This window comes from Scomber japonicus, chromosome 10 (assembly GCF_027409825.1).
Source record: "Scomber japonicus isolate fScoJap1 chromosome 10, fScoJap1.pri, whole genome shotgun sequence".
Taxonomy (NCBI): domain Eukaryota; kingdom Metazoa; phylum Chordata; class Actinopteri; order Scombriformes; family Scombridae; genus Scomber; species Scomber japonicus.
The window spans coordinates 21847829-21870924 of NC_070587.1; the positions used below are offsets into that span (position 1 = coordinate 21847829).

The window sequence follows — 23096 nt, forward strand, 5'->3', positions numbered from 1 at the left end:
CCCTTCACCACTCCACTTGATGGTGGTTGTATGTTTGTGTGTAGAGAAGCACTGGACTGAGACTCCGGTCTTCCTGCTCCAGTTTGACGAGCTGGTTTGAGGGGGAGTGTTGGGGCTGCTTGCTTTACTCTGCATGGGGCGCTGCATGACGCTCACTCCACCCCTCACACCGGCAGGTTCACACAAGCTCTGGAAATAACACTTAAGACTATTGTGAATGTTTGTATTTTGAGTTTTTATTTCCCTGTAAAAGTTGTCAATTTGTATTAATATTGTAGACCATGATTAACTTGGGATTTATCTTTTATAAGTTAAATAACCGCACTGAGTTTGTGTGAACTTTCTTCCCCGAGTGAATAAATACTCCCCCTCCCCCATGCCCCCTTTTCACTATGGACAGTTGTCTTCTTTGATCTAAAGTGATCACCTTCAAGTGGCTGAGTTGTTGAACAAAAGGTGTGCTGTCGCTCTGACCTTGTAGCACCCGGTGACGTGGCAGCCGTCCAAAGATGGGGATCGCCTAATAGGGCGTATTTTGCTCAACAAGCGCATGAAAGATGGAAGTGTGCCTCGAGACTCAGGAGCTCTGCTTGGTCTGAAGGTGAGCTTATTATAGTTCCATGCACCTGTCTGTGTGTGCCTATAGGGTACTGCGCATGCACAGCCACATCAATGTACACTGCACCATCACGCTTTCTGCTGTACCACCATTACACTTCAGAAAATAGGGTGTCATTCATACATGATGCAAAATATGTTGGCAATTCACTAGAACTGATAGCACCATCGTACCTGGGAATTCCAGGAAGACGGTTACAGCTAACCATCTGTGTCTATTATCTCCCCTTATGCAAACATTTAATAACTTTTCAGCCATGAATTTTATTATATTGTGGCCTCTTTTTGATTTTTCTCCTAGGCTTCAAATTATTGGTTACATCATAGTGCTACTCAGTATTAATATTCATTAGAGACTTGATTATGCTCCTGATGAATATTAATGAGCAGCGGTGGAAATTGAGCTCTACAATTTTCTGAACTCACTCACATTGAACTACTTTAATGAAGTGCATTCAGCAGCTCAGAGGAAACAAATCACTCCAGAACCGTCACTGTTGTCCCAATTAGAAAGTCTTTTTTTTTTAACCACAGTGTTTATGTATTGAATAGTACCACCACAATCCACTACATATATACATTCTATACTCACCTTATCTCTGATTTATGTGTTGTTTGAAGACCATTTAGTATGCTTTTATGTCTGTATTGCTGTTGGTCATATTCTGGTGATTTGAATGTTTTCTCTAAGAAGGTTATTGCAGTGTAGTCTTTACATTTCTAAAGTATACAAAAGACTGTCTGCTGTGGTAGATCCACTGGTTTCCATTATTTTGTCACCAATGCAGAAATGTGAGCAATCTGTAGGTGGTGCACCCTTTAATTAAAAAAAAAGGGGAAAAAAAAGCTGAGCAGCCAAAGTACAGAGGAGTATGGGGGCCATGAGGAGAGACAACAGAGAGGAGTGAGATGGGGAAAAATCATTACTGATTGAATGAGCCTCCTGAAATGGCATGTTTGTGTCTGCTCAGTGCCTCTGTGCATTTCTGTCCGCTCAGCAGCAGCCAACCAACTCGGCAATCCAGCCAGTCAGTCCATCAGTCAGGCTGCCAGCCTCGCCCTCACTGTCCATCTCTCTCTCTTTCCCCTCTGAGAGCCTCCCTCTCTGGCTCCTGCCTGTTACATAAAGCCATTTCATTTAGCAGACTTCCCTAAGCTCCTTTGTATGTTGGCATTCAGCTGCCATTAAGAGGGATTTTTATTTGTATGATGCCCATGTAAGCTGAGCAGAGTGGAGTACAGCAGCTCAGGACTGTACAGTACAGCTCTAGCCCACGGGCCAGCACTGTTACAGAACCACAGAGCAGGACCAGAGTGTGTCCCTGGGAAAGAAAGCAGAGCCCGGGACATTTTTTTTTTTTTACCATTGACCCTCTCCTTATAATGCTTTTATTGAGGATTCATACCTCGCAGGCAAGAGCTAAAGCCATGCAATTAACAGAATACTTGGAGGGAACAAAAAGACTACTTCTGATAGCTGCAGTGCAAATGCTACATCTTCACAGGTTGTGCTGGGAAGAGTTATGCTACATTCATGCTGCTGTAATAAGAACACTAACAAAGCTGGTTCACATTTATGTCAATACTGATGCAGTCACCTCTCTTTTTCTACAGGTGGTGGGAGGCAAGATGACAGAATCTGGTAGACTTTGTGCTTTCATCACTAAAGTGAGGAAAGGAAGTCTAGCAGACACTGTTGGACACCTCAGACCAGGTATTCAACACACAAAAACTTTAATTCAGAATTGAATTAGTGGATTCAAACGTATTCAACACAAGTGCAAGCAATGTGTATTTTCCGCACTTAGGACAGTCACAGACAGTGCTACCATGAACGATCAAGAGATCAAAATATTCCATGTGTTTTGAGATTTATCTGGTGTTTTTGCAGGTGACCAAGTGCTGGAGTGGAATGGGAAACTTTTACAAGGAGCCACATTTAAAGAAGTTTACAATATCATACTAGAATCCAAGCCTGAGCCGCAGGTGGAGCTGGTGGTCTCACGGCCAATAGGGTGAGAGCTCACTGTCAGTGTCACACACTATGTTCTGCAAACGAGACTCCTGCTGGGCTGCTTCCACAGGACTCACAACACTGTATAATGTTTATGTTTACTAGGTTTTGAGGCCAAACTGACTCTTTTGATACCTCTGCCGCTGATGAAGCATTTTTTTTTATTTTTCCACGACCCTTATATTTGCTGTTTTGGTTTCCAATTTTCCTATTGATGAAATTCTATACTGCGAGAGTATTTTTCAAATGTATGTCTGTACTCTCTCACTTATCAGGTGTACCCAGATCAGGTTTGTAAAAGCTTTTATTACTGTTTGGGTTTCTGTGTGGAACATCTATCCTAGACTGTATTTTTCACTGTATATGTAGGGTTGAAGGATATATAACAGGAGCTGTGCTTGCTGCATAGTTTGTACAGAATTTTGAACATTTTTAGTCATTGTAGTTGTCCTTTTGATACAAACAGGTCTAATATATATGCTGAGATTTTGTTTAGATTTGGAGCTGTGAAGAAGGCATGTTCCTGCCAGAATGTCAGCTCATGGAATAAAATCACTGCTGCATAACTGTTAATGAAGGCTTGTGCCTTCTTTGCAGGTTTTTGTACTTGTTTGCTTCTTATGAGTTAGATGTAATTGAGTCAATCTGGACATTTTTTTACAGTTCCCTGCAGTAGTAGTTAATGTATATCTTGCTAGAAAAAGCTAGAAAATGAACACACATCTTAATGTGACTACATCACTTCCCTTCAAAATATCTTGTTTCCATTGATAGTTTTGTCTTTGAACTGATTACAGCACTCATATCTGCAGGCTCTGTTATGCCACGTCATTGCCTCTATGACTCAGAATAATGCTGAATTGAATTGAACTCTATAATATGGAGACTTGGAAGTGGGAAATGCGAGAGGGAATATAGCTCGTGTTCTCACTAAATGTGTTTGTGAACAAGCGGCGCAGACTTGTTTATTCAAAATCTGTTCCTGCCTCCCTCCGGCTGCGGCTCTGTCGGCTCGGGGCCCACACGGGACGGAACAATGCTGCCATACTCTCTCCTCCAATTGTTTTCAAAAGGGGAAATTGTGGGGAAAAACAGCGGCACCTTTGCTTTGTCAATTCCTATATCTGACCTGCTTTGTGCTGCTGAGGGGCTGCTGGGGGAATGAAGACTAATGCGGTGCTTATGGTCATTAAAGCACAGTGTATTCAGCATTAGCTCAGATTGATCCTCTCCATCCCTTCTTCTCTTCTGTCTCAGGAGCTCACACTCTATCTGTTTTTCCTTTTATTCTTTTTTCTTTTTTCCAGAGATATTCCGAGGATACCAGACAGCACACATGCACAACTGGAATCAAGTGAGTCTTGTCAGGATCTTTAGCCTATTTCATTATCCCATTTGATCCAATTAATCAGCCTAGAAACATCAAGTTCAGGAAATATCTGAGAGAACTGCTCCTGTCACTCTGCCTCCCTGTATTTCTGTCTTTCTCGTGCGGTGCTTTCATGCTCTCTCTGCGTCTCTTCTCTTGTCTACGCTACTCTCTCATGTTATCTAATCATGTCAGGAAAACCACAAAGTAAGATCTGTGTCTTTCTCCTAAAAAAAAAACAAAATCCCCCGTGTCATCTGTGCCCCGTCAGGTTCGAGTTCTTTTGAGTCTCAGAAGATGGATCGCCCGTCCATCTCCGTCACGTCCCCCATGAGTCCCAGCATGCTGAGGGACGCCCCCCAATACCTGTCAGGACAACTCTCAGTAAGTCACCTCAGCAGGACACACAGACTATACGTGAAATGCTCTGAAGAAACTGCATTGTTAGACTGCATTGTGAACACTGTTGAATGAGACAGGTTATGAGAGTTACATCCAAATGATCACATGTCATATTATAAAATGTACATTGCATTAATTATGCAACTCAGAATATATATTAAATCCTAGTTTAAACTATTGTTAGGGCTACCGGGCACAGCTTCGCTCCCAGCCTGTTCAGCTGGCCCTTTACCAACCCAGCACAGGACTGTAGATCAGGTTACTGTGTGTGTTGTCCATTATCTAGTATAAAAACCCTCCTGGGGTAAATGGGTAGAGGGCTGCACTAAAGCCAGAGATAAATCAACTCTCAAATTCAGGATCCACAAGGGAATTGTAGTTTTAGGTTGTTATTAACACCTTCAGCACTTGTTTTTTTGCTTTTTCTTAAAATATCAATGTTTATGGGAGAAATGTTGGGTTTAAGTGGCATTGGATTTTAAGGCTTATACCTCAAACAACCATTGTGGTCCTTTTTAATTTGACCATTCTGAATCATTTTTAGATTTTAGTGACATGGTGTAACAGGAAAATGTCTGATTCCAATTGCTGTAGAGTCCTAACACAAATGCATCGTGTCAGCCATTTAATAAATAAGCACTGAATCCTGCAAACCCTTATCTCTCCCCTGCTTCTACATTTCTATGAAGGAACTGACCTTGAAATCCAAAAACAACTAATCACTCAAACAGTTCAGTTCATTGAATAAAGCTCGTAAGCTCTGTAGTGCCTGATGAATAATTCCAAACAGTTAAGAACTGTTGGTAATGATATTTTTAAAACAGTCTTTAAATTGTATTTAAGGATAGTAACCAAGGTTAACGTCACTGTGACGCAAGCTTTGAAGCAGAGGGAGAAAAGGTCCAGAGAAGAAGGAGTGCTATAATTACAAGCCATCTGTAATTTGCTCAAAGCGTCTGCTCAGAACAGAGCAGAGTAGCTCAGGGACAGGAGATCTTAGATAGAATCACAAAGATACAAGTGAAAAGGAAAAAGGAAAAGAAGACTGAACCCACTGGCCTAAATATCCCACCTAAAAATACAAACTTGTGTTGTTGTGTTTAGAGTGTATTGTGAGTTTTTTGTTGTTGTTTTGTGAGGTTTTGGTTTTATTGCATTTTTTCTTTTCTTTTCTTTTCTTTTCTTTTTTCCTTTTCTTTTGCTGTTTAATTTTGCTTATCCAGAGCCAAAGCCTTAGTAGAAGAACAACGCCTTTTGCCCCTAGGGTCCAGGTAATGGGCCCTGTCTGAAGGGCACAATCTCTATTTGGTCTTTGCTCATTGACTGTTGACTGGCCTTTTTTTTCTGTTTCCATACTTTGGGAAATGCATTCTCTGGGAAATGCCAGCTTCGAGTTTCCCTCTCAGTGCAGTGCATTGTGTCATTTTCTTCAATTTGATTTCTTGGTATCACTGTTATGATTACAGTTCTTATTACTCATTTTAACCCATTCACATCATTCTGCCTAGGTAGTGCATGCTCAACTAATCTACACACATTTAGGAGACACTCTTCCATTGCTCGATTCCCTCTACTGACTCCAGTAATCGATCCTATCCTGTGTAGTAAATTGTTGGATCTTCACTTTGGCAATGCAGGAGGGTGTCTCCACTTTTTTTAGGACTAAGGACTTGGGTTATTTTCTGCTTCAGTGTGACATGAACCCAGGCCTTGATACAGTAACTCTTTAGCCATACACAATACACAGTACAGTACAGAGGGACTCCTCCGTGTGTGAGTTGAACTGATGACGTGATGTTAATTAGCAGATCATGGTTAATGGGTCTGCGGTTCCATGTTGCAGTGAAAAGATACCAAGTTCACCATCCTTTTTTTGCCAACCAAATTGCATTTTCCCTTCCAGATGAGAGTTAACGAATAAGCAAATTGTACCTTCCAAATAACAAACTTTAAACTGAGCAAAGCTTTGAAGCTTTTCCTTCGCTGCAAGGGTCTCTTTTAATATGTCACCTTTAATATCAGTCAGTCTTCTTTTTTCTTTTTCTTTTTTTTTGGTTTTTCTTTTTTGACACTGGATAGAGTCATTTTGTGTGAATCCGTATTCTTGATTCAGTTAGCGTGCAGGTTAATACTCCTGCTTGGAAATTTGGATATATTTCTTGTTGTTTTGCTTAAGAATGACGTCAACAAACTTAATATGGATCTGATGTGAAGTCTCGTGGGTAGAGAGTGTGGTTCTTATGCATAGTGGAGCATACAGCTGTCTGTAAAGATATGTACTGTGGGATTTTAAGATTTAGAGGTGTCTAAACACATGGTGTAGAGTTAGAACTGAGGTAAATTTGGTTTTATTATGTTTTAGTGGGTTTGCACTCTTGGAAAAGTGTGTGCTTCAGTCAATTGATAATTAGATTGGGTTTACACATCACAAAGTCACCTACATGTTGTTTATTTCAGTATCTTCCTTTTGGCTCGTGTGTATTATTAGACATATTATGATCATTAGGTTTCTAAGTTGAATCTGTTTAGAGATATTTCACCAATTCAAAGACAGATATTTTGCAGTATCTGTTAGTTTGATGGGCAACAGGTGTAGAGATTATTTGGTACAATTTGTTTTCCCATAAGCCCCCCTGCTGTCTGTTATTAAACCTACTGACTTGTCTTGAATGCCCTCTCTTGCGTTGCTGCATGATTAGCTGGTAGTTTTAAATGGTGCAGACCCTTTCCATGAATCATATTCTTACCGAAGTATGGACAAAAGCTTAGAAGTTTTCTTTTGTCATTTCATCTACTTTCTTTGAGGCTTCAGTTGGAATTTTTCCTTCTTCTAAGTGTCTTCTTTTGGAGTCCATACTTCCCTCTGGTGTGAACTGTCTTCGATTCCTCTCGCAACAGCATGATTGATTTCTCCATATCAATGCCCATTGAATATCTGAAACAACATTATTACAGGCAACATCATCACTCATAGATGGTATCATTTCAACTGAGCACATGCTGTTAATTTTAGAGTGTGTTCCCTTTAGCATTTCACTTCAGTTCAGTTTAGTTTAAATGACATTCAGACCAACTGCATTCAGCTCTATTCAGTAAACGTTATGTTTCCCTGCAGGGGAAGTTTTTAATCACACACACAAAACACATACATTATAAAACCCTTTTATGTGAAAGCACACATTACAGTGAATACAGATATGTATGGTATATATGTATCTATATATAAAATGTTATATATATATATATATATATATACACACACACACACACACACACACACATATATTATTGTTCATGTCACATACACAAAACACATCTCTTAATTGAAGGGTTAGGGATATTTTTTAGCACAAAGACTCAAGTATCACTCATATTGTTTTCATATTATTACATAAGCATATCATAATAACATTAATACCATAAGTCAGTGTTTTAATGAACACTTAAGCTCGAATAAATTACCTTGCCAAGCATGTGACCTGACATCACCTTAGCAGGTAGACATTTTTTCTGCTTTTCTCTGAGGGGTAAATGCAGGAGAAGACCCAAAACTGTACTGTAGGATGAAATGACATAGTTCCTAAACTCAATGCAAGAAGACACAAATGCACATGTAAAAACTTCATCCCTAACTCGACGAAGTCTTCTCCTGCATTATTCCCTCTGTGTGTGTTCTAACTCCTGTTGACCCAGATCTATCTCTCAGCAGTCTGTCTCTGCTCTGCCCCTGTAGGTCAAACTGTGGTATGACAAAGTGGGTCATCAGCTTATCGTCACCATCCTGGGCGCCAAAGACCTGCCACCCAGGGAAGATGGCCGGCACAGGAACCCTTATGTCAAAATCTACTTCCTCCCTGATAGAAGGTAAGAGTAGGAACAGTTACTATACGCTTCTTTCAACCACCCCACTCATTCAGTGTCATGTCAGACATTATTGTCCGGTACAGGATTATTTCTAAAGTTTTTTGACATTAGAATGTTCTAAAAGGTCATGTGGCATTGTTTTTCACCCTTTAGCACCAGGAATGGAAAGTTATCTGTGGATGTGTCTATTTAAGTTGTTGTGGTTTAGTACTGCAGGAGGTCATTTTCAAATTTTACCACCTAATTCTCACCACACTTCCCAGCATGCCCCGGTGCTGTGCTCTGTGCTGTGTTGTGTTATTGATCTGTTGTATTCGTGGCTCTTTTCTATCATGGTTGTAAATAAAAACAGTTTGAATTATTGTTCCTCCAGCGACAAAAGCAAGAGGAGAACAAAAACGGTAAAGAAATCCTTAGAGCCCAAATGGAACCAGACCTTTATGTATTCGCCGGTGCACCGGCGGGAGTTTCGGGAGCGCATGCTGGAGATCACATTGTGGGACCAAGCCAGGGTGAGGGAGGAGGAGAGCGAATTCCTGGGGGAGGTAAGAAAACTAAACCCCACACATCAGTGATCAGGGACACTCACTGACAGACTCTGTGGTATCTCACATAATCCTCTTGATTGGGGTCAAGCACTAGCCATTTCAAGTTTTGATGGTCCAGTCCTTGTCCAACATGCACAGAAAATGTAAATGTTTAAATGTATAAGAATGACTACCCCTCAGCAAAAAGGAGGGGTCATTTGGCATTGATGCTCAGGGTAAGAACTTTATGAGTATGTGGCACATGCAGGTAATTCAACCATTGGAGTGACATTTTTAAGGTATGTGACCTCACTGGGGCCTTTTGTCTTTGTCAGATCCTGATTGAGCTGGAGACAGCTCTTCTGGATGATGAGCCACACTGGTACAAGCTTCAGACACACGACGTGTCCTCCATCCCGCTCCCACGTGCCTCACCCAACACACAGCGCAGGCAGCTCCATGGAGAGAGTCCAACCCGGCGGCTGCAGAGTATGTAACACCTCTATCACTGTCATGTCACAAAACTCTGATCATTTACTGTCATTTCCAATGAAGAGCTTCAGTGGCCCCCATGAACAATAAATAAGAGGTTAGAGCAGTTAGACAGTTTCATCTAATGGTTTTGGACAGATAAACAAATATTTGCAAGTGTGAAGCATAACGTTTTTAACACCTCTTCACCATGACCTCTCTACCATGACACTTACAAAAAGGATGCAGCTAAACACAAAGGGCCTGCTTTACTAAAGGCTTGCACATGGAAAAACGTGTGCAAACTTGACATTACCTGCAAAAAAATGTGCACGCTGATCTATTAACGTGGCGCACTGAGGCTTGCGTCTTTCAAGTGTGCAAGAAAATACGCACTGTCAATTTAGTACGTTTGCCACAATGAATATGCAACACGGGGCGTTTTAACCCCAGTGTGCAAAATACAGGGAGGAGAAAATGCAAATATGTTATTTACCACACGCATTGTGATTTACCAAACCTGAAGGTAATTTTGCTGCCGGTAACTGCGTTTATAAATGATAGGTTTGAAGGCTGGCACATTGACACAATATGCAGAGAACAGATTTTTTCCAGCCGTGCCGTGTATTGACATTGTCACAAATACTCTCCTGTATAGTGTTTTTTTCTGGTAATATTTTTTTTGCTATAACTCAATATGTTTGTTAACCTCTTCCGCTAGAATCTGTAATTCCATGGGATCAAATTTAATTTTGTGCTTGCCGGCTTTCTGCTCATCCAAACACTCCATTAAGATACACAAAACCCTTATTTACATACTGCTGTCTGCACCTGTTGTCATTAGTGCAGTTATTCTTAATAAATCCCCCGCAAAATGCACATAAAACAAACAGGCAATCTGTTGGGCTGCACATGTAATTCAGTACTCTTTATTTGGGATCTTAGTAAATCAGGCCCATACAGTACAAAGTATAAGTTACATAAAGTCTACATCCTCTTCATATTGACCCTATAGTGTTAACTAACAAACATAAATGTAATGCACTGTAAGAAATTGGGACAAAATCTGAAATCCTCATTACACACGTTAAGTATGATGCTTAAGCAGTCTGAGTAAGTGATACAAGTTTATACTTTCCAAATATATTGTCCTTTTAACAACAAGGTTCTATTCTTTATTATATATATATCATTATTATTATTTCTATTCTTACTTCAGTTTATGTAGCTTTTAACAGTTGCTGTAGTACATGCATATTGTGTCTCATGAACCTTACTGCTTCTGCTTTTACAGACAAAGGCTCATATTCATACAACTCAGGTAAAGGCCCCCTGTGCTCCTAGGCAGTGCTGCTCTATGGAGCATCTGAGTGTCCTCCTGTCCTCTTAAAAGATGCATCCTTGTGCCCTGATTCTCCACCCCTTAACCCCGTAGGGTGCATGTTTCTGCTCCCTCACATGGTTTTCAATGTGGTGAGCCGGTGTAAATTTTACAACAGCTCGTTTGAAATCCCCTCAAGGTAGCAGACACGTGCACGCTCCAGGGAAACAGAGATTTAGGACACAGTGGTCTATCCCTCTCTGTGTATTTACCTGTTAAATATGTTACAGTCCCGCCCTGCAACCCACAACTATATCCTGCAAAAATGTACTCCATCCTTATCCTAAACTGATGCTATAAAAACCCAGACTGTCAGTCCTGGCATACCCAGTATCATTTGATCTTAACCACTTGCTTTTCCTCTGTGATGGATATTTTTCTTTACTGTTGGCAAATTTTGCAGCCCTTTCTGCTTTGCTTGTGTTTGTGTGTTTTGAATGTCAATATGTCTTGAAAACTGTCATAAATCTTTTGCTGGCGTGATATGTGATTTGCTTCTCTTATTATTAATCTTCTTTAACAGTGGTCGTATATTTACTTACAGAATTTTAAAAAAGAACACTTTGATTGTCTGTATGTTTAAGTATTCTGTAGAGTCATAAATTCATCTACCTAAAAATGAAAAGTAGCTCCTTTCATAGATCTTCTCTTACCACTGTTATGTTATTTGAACAGATACTGGTTAACACTGGACTGTTTCACTCTAATGCTTCTACTGGACACTTAAGGCGTGCTCGCCCCCCCCCAACCAGACGATGATTTTCTGGGCGTTTGTGTTAGTGTGGGGTGAAAGAGCTGACAGCTGTAAAAAGTTTGCAGCCAACTGAGATGAGAGGTTGGGAGCGGCACTGCCAGAGTGCAGCACTTGTCATTTCTGAAAAAGCACACGTGTCCAGTTGATTTAAGTTGACTTGAACATTGAAGGCGGCGGTGGGGGCTGGAGTGGGGGGTTCATACTTTTCAAAGAGGGGACAGAGAAGGGTGATAAAGCAACTGGGGGGGATAAAGAGAAGAACACTTCTCCAACCCCCACCTTCACATGTAAATTGGATGATTGAACATGTCACTTAAGAGTGCCACCATCCAGACGAAGAGAGATCTGCTGTTTTGTTGAAGTCGAGCACTGAAATGCAGCAATATTTGTTACAGCTGATGCATATTTTCACCGAAACGCTCTCTTGCGGGACCGTTTGTTGTATTTGTGGAGTGCAGTGACATGAGTTAGAGAGTCATTGGGTTCATATCTTATTGGATTCCATCAGAACCTTCAGTTTAACCAATAAAGATTAGAGTCAGACCAGGGTGGGTATAATACAAAAAAACTGAATGAATGAATGTGGGAATGTAACTTGACTTTCCCCTCGTCCCCTCATCTGTCTCTCCCTTTCCTGCTCTGCTCTTTCAATCCCCCCTTCCTCTTTTCTGCTTTCCCATCTTTCTCACTGTCTCTTTAACTCAAAGGATCCCAGAGGATAAGTGACAGTGAGATCTCAGACTACGATTGTGAAGATGGTGTCGGTGTAATAACAGGTGAGGTCATATTAACATGCAGTTCAAGAAAGAGAATCTCAATGAAAAGTAACAACCAATTTCTAATTTCTAATTTTAATTTCCTACACATAATTATCCATAAAATGCTTCCCAGGCCTAAAAAGCTTACAAATACCATTATATATCATATTAGCAGGGTAAAAATGCTGCAGCCTGTCAGCAGCAGCACAGAGAGGGAACAGTGAGCTTTTTTCTGCCCCTGCACCGCTAGTTGCTGTTCTGCTGTACTCGATGAGGCTCCAGCAGCGCGCCCACGCTGCATATCAGACAAGCAGAGGCTGAGCTGTTACAAGACAGAGAAAAAGGCGGAAAGAAAGACTGAAAAGCACATAAAATATCAACCTTGAGGAAAATGATGCTGGAATACTGCAGTTAGAAAAGCATTTCAAAAAAGAGGCTTTTTTCATGCAAAAGGTAGCATTGGCAAACAGTATTCATCTCTTTTAATAAATATCATCCCTGTTTTTTTCCTCTCACATAATGTTGTGTTTAAAACCAGCAAAACCACAGAAAATGTGTCGACCTTATTTGCAGGAAAGCTATTAGTAAATTACAGTATGGAGACAGCTGCCTGCGCAGTTTGTTTAGCACATGGTAATGTTTCAAATCCCTATTAGCAGATCAAGGCCACAGAGAAGAGAGGAAAAGAAATGCATCGGAGACAGAGGAGAATGGATACAGTTACTGTAGCAAAGTGGCTGTCAGACAGACAGAACGAGAGCATGGGGAAGAGCATCAGCCTGAGCTCGCTGATGATACTGAAGCTGAGGGAAATCCTTCTCTAGCCTCTTTAACATTCTCATCAGCCCCTCACCGACTCACCATGCCAGTCCCCTTCACTTCATTCACAGTGAAGGGAATACCCCTTCTCTTAGCTCTGGTTGCACCCCCCTCTTTACTTAGGTTATACCACATCACCGCTTATCCTGCAGTCTTTGCATTAAATTGCTGACACCATTACTTTCAAATGGGGAAGAAACATTTTTTTTCAGTGCATGTTATTTTACGGTACACTAATTGCCAGGTTTTTAATTGTCTAGTGGATGAAGTGTACACAAATAATTAGGGCATAGGTTGTGCTGATGTAATCATGTCTTTGGAAGTTGGCTTTTTAAATGCTATGAAATTTTAGAAGTGAAAACTCTTCATTTTTAATTTTCATAGTACATTTAGTAGTGCTTTGACCCTTCAGTCCTGTGCTCTACTTCTGCACTGATGCAGCCCACTGCTCTTGTTAAATCCTACTAATTGTCAGTGAGGTTCTCTTCTTTATGTGTGCTTAACAGGCAGGCTTTACTCATGAGTGAAGCAGCATGTCAAGAGGAAGAATAGATTTAATTTGGCTCTGCATGGAAGTTGATTGCTCCTCTGCAGGAGGCTCTGTATTGGCGCTGCTGTTCAGAAATGTCAGATGTTTTCACAGTTAAATCTGGTATGAATCACAATGAAGCAAATCAGGCTTCATTTTTTGTTGTTGCTAGTATTTGTTTAAAAACTGTAAGCGAACAGTAGAAGGACAGTATGGCAATATGCTATTTAGATGATCAGCATTCCACCAGCATACACTGGCCATTGTCAGCACCATATTCCTGCACTTATAATCAGGATGGATCATTTAATGAGAAATGTTTTAATAGATTTATTCCAACTATTATGCACAGCTACCTTCTATCAAAGAGAAAATCTTATTGTATTAATATGTCAGACTTCCTTAAGTGAAGGTCAACATTTCTTTATCATTACCTCCAATTATTCCCACCTTTCCTTCTATTCCAACTTTTGATTCAGGGTTTTCTTTAACTAATTTTAATGTGCTATACACTCTATTGAATATCAATCAACTGTAATAGTGCTAAGCATTGACCTTAACCACGGCTGCTAGCAATGTCTGATTATCGGTTAATGAACTCTTTCAAGTTCAATGGACTAATCAGTCTTGCAGAGAAAATTCATTATTATGTTTCAGATTTTAAAAAAGGCTATTTTCATGTTTAATGCACAATCTTAACACAGTGAATGAATTTCACCTATATAGAAACCCAGTCCTCATTTTTGGAATATATAAAGTCAGCATAATGAGAATAGAAAATCTATCACCTGTGCAGATGGCATTTAACATTAAGCAGAACTTTGAGAGAAAGTTTGGTCTGTTATTACTGGTTGTGGTTAAACTGGATCAGCATCATTAGCAGTCATCATTTTTCATCAACCAAAACCGCAGATTTAGCCGTTTCCCTCACTCAACCATACAGGTAATCCACAGAGGAGTTAGAAAGTCAAATGTTGTCAACTACTGTATTTGTCTTGTCCACTTCTACAGTATCTTTGGTATCAGAATAGTAATAAGAAACGACTAAATCTCAATAACAACACACCATCTTATTGCTTCATCCTTACCTTTTCTTATCCATTGCTGTCTTCACAGACTACCGGCCAAATGGCAGAGACTTCCAGAGCTCCACGTTGTCTGTCCCTGAGCAGGTGATGTCGTCTAACCACTGCTCCCGGTCAGCTGATATAAACCGAGCACGTTCGCGCTCCCCCAGCGTTCCCCCACCATCCAGGTAACTAATGCTCAGTGCAACACTGGGACGACCGATGCAGTTTTTTAGCTTATTTTTTTCCTTTTCTAGGTGTTTATTCTGACTACATTGATTATGTGATAATGATTAGTGTAATATATATTTTGGTAATTTATCATACTGTATGTTGATGGAGAATGCCTTAATTTCCATGCTTAGGAATCCTTAAAATTGTGATGGATGCAGTGTAATGTAAGCTTTAGAAGCATCGTTTAAAGGAAAACTACTTCAGGCTACTCTGGAAAATGGGAATTTGAAATTAGGTTGTAGCACTCAGTGCTGCTGTAGTAGCTCTGACGTCCAAATGCCACATCGCCCTTATGTGAGCTGCAGTATTTTCTCCCACTTAAAAATGAGGTGATGTGTCCCCTGACCAGTAGGGGGCAGTGTGTGGTGAGTGAACTACATGAGGGGTGATCCAGTTCACTTCTGACACAGCTGAAGTCTGGACCCCGCCTTTGTCCTCAGGTCTCCTCAGTATAGCTTCTCTACTAGAGTGGACAACCACAGTGTGTGTGAAGAACACTACTCACCTGACAAATCTGACAAATACACTCTAGCTTACACTTGTGTACAGTAGGTGCATGCACATATGCGGTCATGCATGAAAAAATGCTGACAAGCACAAGTGGAGGCTGATGAGTAGACATGCAGAGAGGTGTCTGCGTACGCAGACACTTAACGCACAATGCCGTTTGCCTTAAGCTCTCTGGAAACTGATCTTGTGTGTGAGTGCTTTCATCTGTGTGACGTTTCAGATTTTAAAGAGCAGCTTTCTCCAAATGAACAAAGCGAATAGCAGCAAATAATGAACATGTGTGTAAGACTACACTGCTTTAGTGGCAGTTAGTTTTTCCCCATCTTCAGAAGGATGAAATTACTCAGGAATCATTTGGAGCCAACACTGCAAATGCTGCATGTACAGTAAACAGTATTTGCATCTATCTCACTATCTTTATGGAAGAAGTGGTCAAGGGGAAGTGGTCAGTTATCCTCCATCAGCACTTATTTTCTGTGAGGGTTGGAAAATGTTGCTCCAAGAGTCCAATCATAGCCTTGGCACTGCCAGGCCGCAGCTACTTTCCCCCCCGTCCAATTAACTTTATTTGATATTTCTGAGGCTTGGCCTAAATCAGTGTCAGACGCAGAAAATGCACTTATCTAAATTGTCTGGGACGGTGCTCACTTGAGTGTATTTCAGCTGCTTTAATTAACAGCATCCGGTTATTTATGGGAAACAGCTGAAAATGACACAGGAAATGAGTCATGGAGAATTTGGATTTGTCCCAGAACTTCTACAATATTAAAAAAAATCTCCTCAGGAATTTTTACAGCTTCTCATGAGTCTGGTTTAGAACTTATGTAATTTCTACTTTATATATGGGGTGTATTTTCTCGTGTTTATGTACAACTACTTTTTGAAATGTTTGTCAGATTGTTTCTGTAAAAGACAGAGTCTCATGTAATGTGCATGGTCTTAATTATTTGTTTTATTATCTAGTAGAAGTGAAGCAGGTTTAGGTGTTTGGACTGTGTGTTCTGTTATTTCCTCCGTGAATGTTGCTCGTGTGTTCGTTGTACCACTTTCATCTATCCGTGTGGTAAAGCTGAGGAAGACATCTCTCCACCATCCCACAGTATTTCTCAACCTCTCTTATCTTCTTCGTCTGTTTTTCCTCTTTGAAACTGTTACATCAACCTTTCCTATGAGCTTTCTCAGCCTCTTTACATCCCATTTCTTTGAGAAATCTCTCGTTCTCTCTCCTGCAGTTTCCTCACCCCTCCATCTGTCTGCCTTTAATTCTGTCTCCAATCCTCTCTCTCTCTCTCTCTCTCTCTCTCTCTCTCTCTCTCTCTCTTTCTCTTTCTCTCTGTCTGTCTCCTGTCCTCCTCCTCCTCCTCCTCTTCCACCTCTTCCTCGGCACCATCTCAGATCCATCTCTGTCTTCTCTCTTCCCTCCATGTGGTTGCAGCCATTTTCTCACCCTACCTCGAACCAGACATACTCAGCCTATTGATGATCCTCAAAAGGACCCCAGGTAGACTTTTACCTGAGCTTGCATGAAGCCCCATCTCTGTACCTCCACTTTCCATCCCAATACTTCCCCAACCACAACCCACAGCCCTTTTTCTTTTTTTTTTCATCCATCTGGGTGTTGAATACATGGCACTGACACTATAGCATGTTTTCTTTCACTGTAGTCAGCGTCAAGTGACTAGTATGACTAGCATGACACTTAAATTGCATGAAATCCACAGTGAACAGTGTATTCAGGAAGCCACACAAAATGTTACCTGGCTATCATCAGTGCCATGAGTGTTGTGATGTAGTGTTTAAGTATATATTTCTTCAGAAAAAGATTAAATATATACAAAATGGGTGCTACTTTTCAGTAGTACAGTACATAGACAAGAAAAGAGTGACTCTGTGGCCATACACTTCATCCATCCAGTATCAGCATTGCTTTACTCTCGCTTTTCATCATCTCTAGTCATTATCATACAAACATTCTTCTCTTTTTGCTCACAAAATGTACCCTGCGAGCAAGTGTGAGTCCTAGGAAAGCAACTTCCTCGTTTGTCTTTACATTCTATCTACCACAAAACAAGTGATTATGGCAATACTGAAAATGGATAAGTGTTCTATGGTTTTGTAGTTTTGTCCAGCAGAGGTGGTTTCCCCTGCAAACATATTGCTACAGCACATTAAGTGTGTAGTTCTGTATATTAATCATCAGTATATGCAGTGTTCGCTTACAGTGGATAGTTGAAAAAGTGTGTTCAGGCAGAGTAAATCTGTAATGGTTATCGAAAAGGTTTATTCCAACTTTTCTTCCTTTGCACGTTTCATGTTACCTCCCCTTATGCTGAAAAACTCCCCAAACAAATGCTGACCAGTTGTGATATTTTTTCGCCAGCCGCAAACAACGTGTGTACCCGATCTGCAGAGAGGAAGCAGTCAGGTTACTGCGTTCCACTAGGATGGCCCGTGCTCATTCTGAGGGCGCCTACTCTTCCGACTATGACTACGAGAGGTATTGACATGCACTGCTGCATTTGTGCATCCGCCATCTTGTGGTCTCCTCAACATGTCCCTCGTTCGTCTTTAATTTATACGTGATGGTAACAGTGATGACAGAAAATGATATCCTGTCTGATATCGGGTTTTTGTGAAGGAGTCATCACAGCTCTGAAGTTGTGTAGATGTACATTAATGGTACACAACTGCCTCTGTGCTGTATGCTGAGGCTCAGAGCTCTTTGTGTTGCTGATGTCAGCTGTATGTATATTGGTTGTTCAGTGAAGTGCTGGCCAGCACCTGACTGTCTCTTCGTTGATGTCCTTGTTTATGTACCCATGTATGTTATATCAACAGCTGTATGTCGATCAGTGGTGTGTGTGATTGTTAGTTTACTTTTTTATATGCTACAGGAAGTGGCTTTTTGCTTACCTATACATTGGCATCTCTGATGCATTGATTTGGCCGCAAAGTAGCGTAAGTTCTGTGGTTGCCCTTTGACTTCTTGTGTCTGGCAAGAATGACTGCCGGGACTTTCCAAGAACCCACAGAAAGGCCTGCTGACATCCATACATCCCCAGCACCCATGCCAGCATCCTGGTGCACCAGTACAAAGAAAGAGCTCACATGTCTCCCTCCAGAGAAACACTACAAACGAGTCTTCCATCTTCTGCCATCTGGCTTTCAGTCAGGAATAACATGACATTTGTGCCATTTCTCTCCTCTCCAGGAGAAAAAAAGTTATGAGTCCTCAGAACTCAGTCCGAGAGTCTGACTGACGTTATTACAGTGTCACAAAGTTTCCCTAAGGCCCAGCTTGGCTCAACTTCAGGCTCAGCCTATAGCCTTAACTAGCCATTAACAAGAGCTCTCTATCTTCCTTTCTCTCCCTTTCTTTTGTCTAAACCAACTGAGAAAGTAAAGTAGCTAGCATCTCCAGTGTTATCCACAGAGGAATAGAATAGATGTCCCTCCACTCTTCACACAGATACAGTTTGTTTCTCACTGCATCCAGGCAGAGTAAAAGCAATGGTGCTACCTTAAAGGAGACAAGTACAGCAGATAGAACCAAAAGACATGTGGAAGAAGAAAACGAGACAAAGCTGAGCAACTTACAGCATTGGTGGAGTCTGTGCCTTTTGGCAGGTGTCTTAGTTAAGGTGAACATGAAATAAAAATGTTTCTCTTGTTTAAGTGCACCACCCCAGAGTTAACTTTGAATGGCCCGTGGCATATAAATACCAAAACAGCAGCCTTTTTAAGTGCAGGAAACTCATATTTTGGAGTCAGTTTGGCTCACATGAGAATTCAGTGAGAGGTGTTATTTCTAATAGTCGTACAATATGTGTGTATGTTCAGGCTGTATCTATCAAATTACACCTAATGAGATGTTTGTAACCGACTTAACCTTTACATTAGCTTTAAATCCTTGACCATAACAACCTTCTGATGGAAACTATCTAATGATTATGTTGACTATCACTGTGAATGACTGTAGATTAAGAAGGCTACTTAAGGTCACTGACTGATGAGCTTTGTTATGCTTATGGAGACAAAAAGGACATCTCCTCTACTGGACAATTGCTTGAACTACATAAGGCTACAGACACTACAAGACTTTGACAAGATTAACTGATACATTAACATACAATCAAGGTTTTCCTCTCAATTCTTAACATTTTTCAACAAAGTCATAATGTTGAATTCACTGAAGGAAGTTTTTTGGTGTCTATTAGCCTTATTAGAGGCAGCTCCCACATGTTTCTATTGTGTAGACACCGACACGTCTTCAGGATTGTAGAATTATATGTTTATGATGCTCTAGTTCAGTATTGTAACTTGCGTTTTTTTTGTTTTGTTTAAAACTAAAGAAGTTACACAGTTTGCTGAACAATGTGCATGTTGAAAACCCCCTGAACCTGTGACAGCTTCTTATGTTCAAAAGGCCAAGTTGAGTATTTCCTTCACTGTCTTGACATGTTCAATGTGATGCAGTTTTATAAAAATGTTTCTTTCTTTTCTCTCTGCAAGGTTAAACAATATATCTGTATAATATCAGTGATTGTTTTGGTTGTGTAGAAATCTCATTTGTTTTGTTTTTTTCCAGCTCTACAGATCATCTTTATATTCACTGTGCCAAAAAATACTCATAATGGCTGGGCATTTTTTTAGGGAATAACAGATATAACAAGCCACATGCAAAATAAACACACACTTCACTTTTCCTTCACATTTCACTCTACCTCAAACAGACTGCAAATGAACACTCACCCATCACGTATAGAGAGAGAGAGCACATGGTCCCTGCCAGTTCTTCACACCCTGAGGACTTCACAGTTAATTCACTACAAGGACCATAAACCACACAGAACCACCTAGCCCTCTGTCCACAGTGCCCACCTTTTAAAACTGAGTATTTCAGCTACTCATGGAGAATCATAGACAAAGCTGTAGTGTTAAAAACCAATCCGTAAAGAATTGCATGTAAGTTAACCATATGTACGTTTTGTAAAATCCAAAATGCCAACTTCAGTGGCCGTTGAGCATTTTTAGATTTAATGGAATGAACTTGATGGTCAACTGTACATGTAACTCTGTACAGCTGAAGACTTTTAACATTAAAGTGTTGGCTATTGTTCTCTTGGAGTTTCTGAAATATCTCATTCTAGCATTCACTTTAAAGGACCATGCGTGTATTTTTGTATGCTTTAGTCCATTTTCTTCACATAGGCCTAACATTACTGTCGACCAGCCTCCAAAGTATATTATGTGTTTATATTGTATGATTTATTTTTCCTACTTTCCAGACATTCATTTCAATACAGGATGAAAATCGACATCTGGACACACTTATTTTAATTCATAGTCCAATATAGGGAACATCATGCCTGATTATTTTCTAAGAAACATTATTATATGGTGTAAGGTCAAGATGTAAAAGAATTTGACCATAATTCAATCATACATGATGTTCACTTTGATTACCTACCTTGAACAAGTTTGAAGTTCAAACTCTCATAATGCACAGTATTTGAAGGTGTGAAAACATATTGAGAAATGTCAAGAAGCATGAAATACTTTGGAAATGGTTGATAATAGTATAAAGTATGTAGTAATTGAGTCCAAACAAGCAAAAACACAGGTGTGGTCCTTAAACACATGCATCTTGGAGGAGTTTTGAAGGTGCAACAACTTTCTCTGCCCTCCATACTGTCCACCCTGCCACCATACTGTCCCTCTTGCCCTGTGGGGCCCCACTGAGTGCCTGCCTATCTCTCAATAACCTCTGTAGGAACCACGGAGCCATGGATAGACACGAGTATCACATCAGGTCCCGCTCTGCAGACCAGCGGCCCACTATAGAGCGCCCCACGTCCCGCTCGCGCTCCACTGAACGCCCCCACGACTCTTCGCTCATGAGGTCCATGCCGTCTCTGCCATCTGGGAGGTCCGCCCCCCCCTCACCTGCCTTGACGAGGTGTGACCCAGATCGGAGACGCTAACCAGCTTAACATTGTAGCAGACTGGGGTTTTAGTTCAACAATCATTTCCCTGAGGCAAAGCTGCTCAGGAGGGAGAGATAATTTAAACATTTGGTTAAAATACCAATAGGTAGACCAAAGAACCACAGTTTTACTGATATATTATTCAAGTAAAGCCCCCCAGTGAATACATTAAAACTAATACCATGCTGCTAACTGCAAATGTAGACATAAAGTCCTAAAATTACAGTATCTAGGTTGTTGAGTTGGTGAGCTTATCTACCAAGCAGCTACAGTACCCAGCTTAACCAAATAACCTGATATTAGTCTAATTGGATAAGCTACAGTAGGTAGTCTTAGTAATGCATGAATCAGAAGAAGTGGTAATTGTAATTTATATTCTTAGTCGTATTTCAGGCACATTTCTTCTCTGCTAAGCGTGCAGAGTTCTTTGACTCACACATTGTGGCTCAAATCAGCCAATTAGGTTATTCCTACCCCCAGAGCAGCTCCACCTTTGCTAAATGTTTGCCTAACTAAAACTTTTGTAGAACTAAACCAATACAGACCCTGTCCCATGAGCTCCCACCCACCCACCCACCCAACCCTGACTAACTCACAGAATGAACCAGAAGAACCACATCAATACCACCCACACCCCACCACCTTCCCAAACACCCTGCTCCCCCGCCTCACCTCACCTCACCCCACTCACCCAGCCACTTTCTGTTTTGTCCTCAAAAGCAGCAGTGCTGCTGTATTGTCTTTACACATGTCTCAGGCACGACAAACCTGACACCGTAGAAAGCGTGCTGACACGTTTTAATTTGGAACACACTGCTCATACGCTTGCGTGAGTATAGCAGTGATGGACCAACATTTTCCTTTGATTTCATTACTAACATCAACTGACGCTGTTTATCCTGTGATGGCATTCTGTTTTTTTTCTTCCTTTTTTATGTTTTGAGTTCAAGCCTTTCGGGGACAGTCTGAACGCATGGTCGCACTGGTCTGCCGTTTCCGCATTGAACTCTTTTCTTCTTGCAGCTTGATGAGTCGACTGTACATGCGATTCACACCCAGCATCTTTTTATTGCAGCCCAGCACCCAACAGTTGATGTGTCCCTCCACTCCCATGCCATGTGCCAAACATCATTGCTGTGTGCATTGGTTTTATATTTGGAGATAAAACACACAATGATCTCTTAATGCTGTCACTGCTTACCTCCTGTTGAGACTGACAGTGACTCTCATCAAAACAAATGCTTACATATTTACTCAATAACTGATCATAGATTCAATTGTGTATCAGTCTCCCATCATAGTAGTCAGCTTTATTTTTTTATTTTAATCACTCAGATGTCTGCAATCCAAAAAAAACCCAAAAACCTTTTAGTTTTCTCACTCTGTGATGTGGGTGCAACATGGCCAGGCCCTGCATCCACCATCAGCTCTAATTTGTGTCTCACCCCAGTGTCCACAACTTTTTCTCATATAGGGCGCATCCTCGTAGTGGATCAGTCCAGACCAGTCCCACCAGTACCCCCATGTCCAGCAGACGAGGTCGGCAACTCCCACAGCTTCCACCCACAGGGAAGGAGAGAAGTAAGTCACCTTGTTTGTTCTTCTGTTTGTATTACAGTATTGATGTCTGTATTAGGTGTATCTATTGAGCAAGGACATGTTTTTATCAGTGTGGTACTGACGTTTTGTTTAGTTTTTTGGGATGATGTAGTTTTTATGTGGTGGCCCAACTGATAGGGGCTGAGAAAGAGCTTTGGTTTTCCCAGCACTTGCTTCTTCTCACTCTTCACTT

At 40.9% G+C, this 23096-nt stretch overlaps 1 protein-coding gene across 2 annotated transcripts in view; it reads left to right on the plus strand.

The window, feature by feature from the left end:
- Positions 1 to 23096, plus strand: part of rims2a (regulating synaptic membrane exocytosis 2a) — a 146160-nt gene that overhangs the window by 83356 nt on the left and 39708 nt on the right. The window contains exons 9-22 of one of the 2 annotated variants that reach the window (XM_053327475.1): positions 482 to 601; positions 2233 to 2332; positions 2510 to 2633; positions 3940 to 3986; positions 4273 to 4385; positions 5627 to 5674; positions 8137 to 8267; positions 8620 to 8812; positions 9130 to 9283; positions 12108 to 12176; positions 14623 to 14761; positions 17698 to 17814; positions 21091 to 21276; positions 22779 to 22885. In XM_053327475.1, the coding sequence (XP_053183450.1) occupies positions 482 to 601; positions 2233 to 2332; positions 2510 to 2633; positions 3940 to 3986; positions 4273 to 4385; positions 5627 to 5674; positions 8137 to 8267; positions 8620 to 8812; positions 9130 to 9283; positions 12108 to 12176; positions 14623 to 14761; positions 17698 to 17814; positions 21091 to 21276; positions 22779 to 22885 (1648 nt within the window). The remainder of the gene's footprint in view (positions 1 to 481; positions 602 to 2232; positions 2333 to 2509; positions 2634 to 3939; positions 3987 to 4272; positions 4386 to 5626; positions 5675 to 8136; positions 8268 to 8619; positions 8813 to 9129; positions 9284 to 12107; positions 12177 to 14622; positions 14762 to 17697; positions 17815 to 21090; positions 21277 to 22778; positions 22886 to 23096) is intronic. The other variant, XM_053327476.1, reaches the window with a different exon arrangement.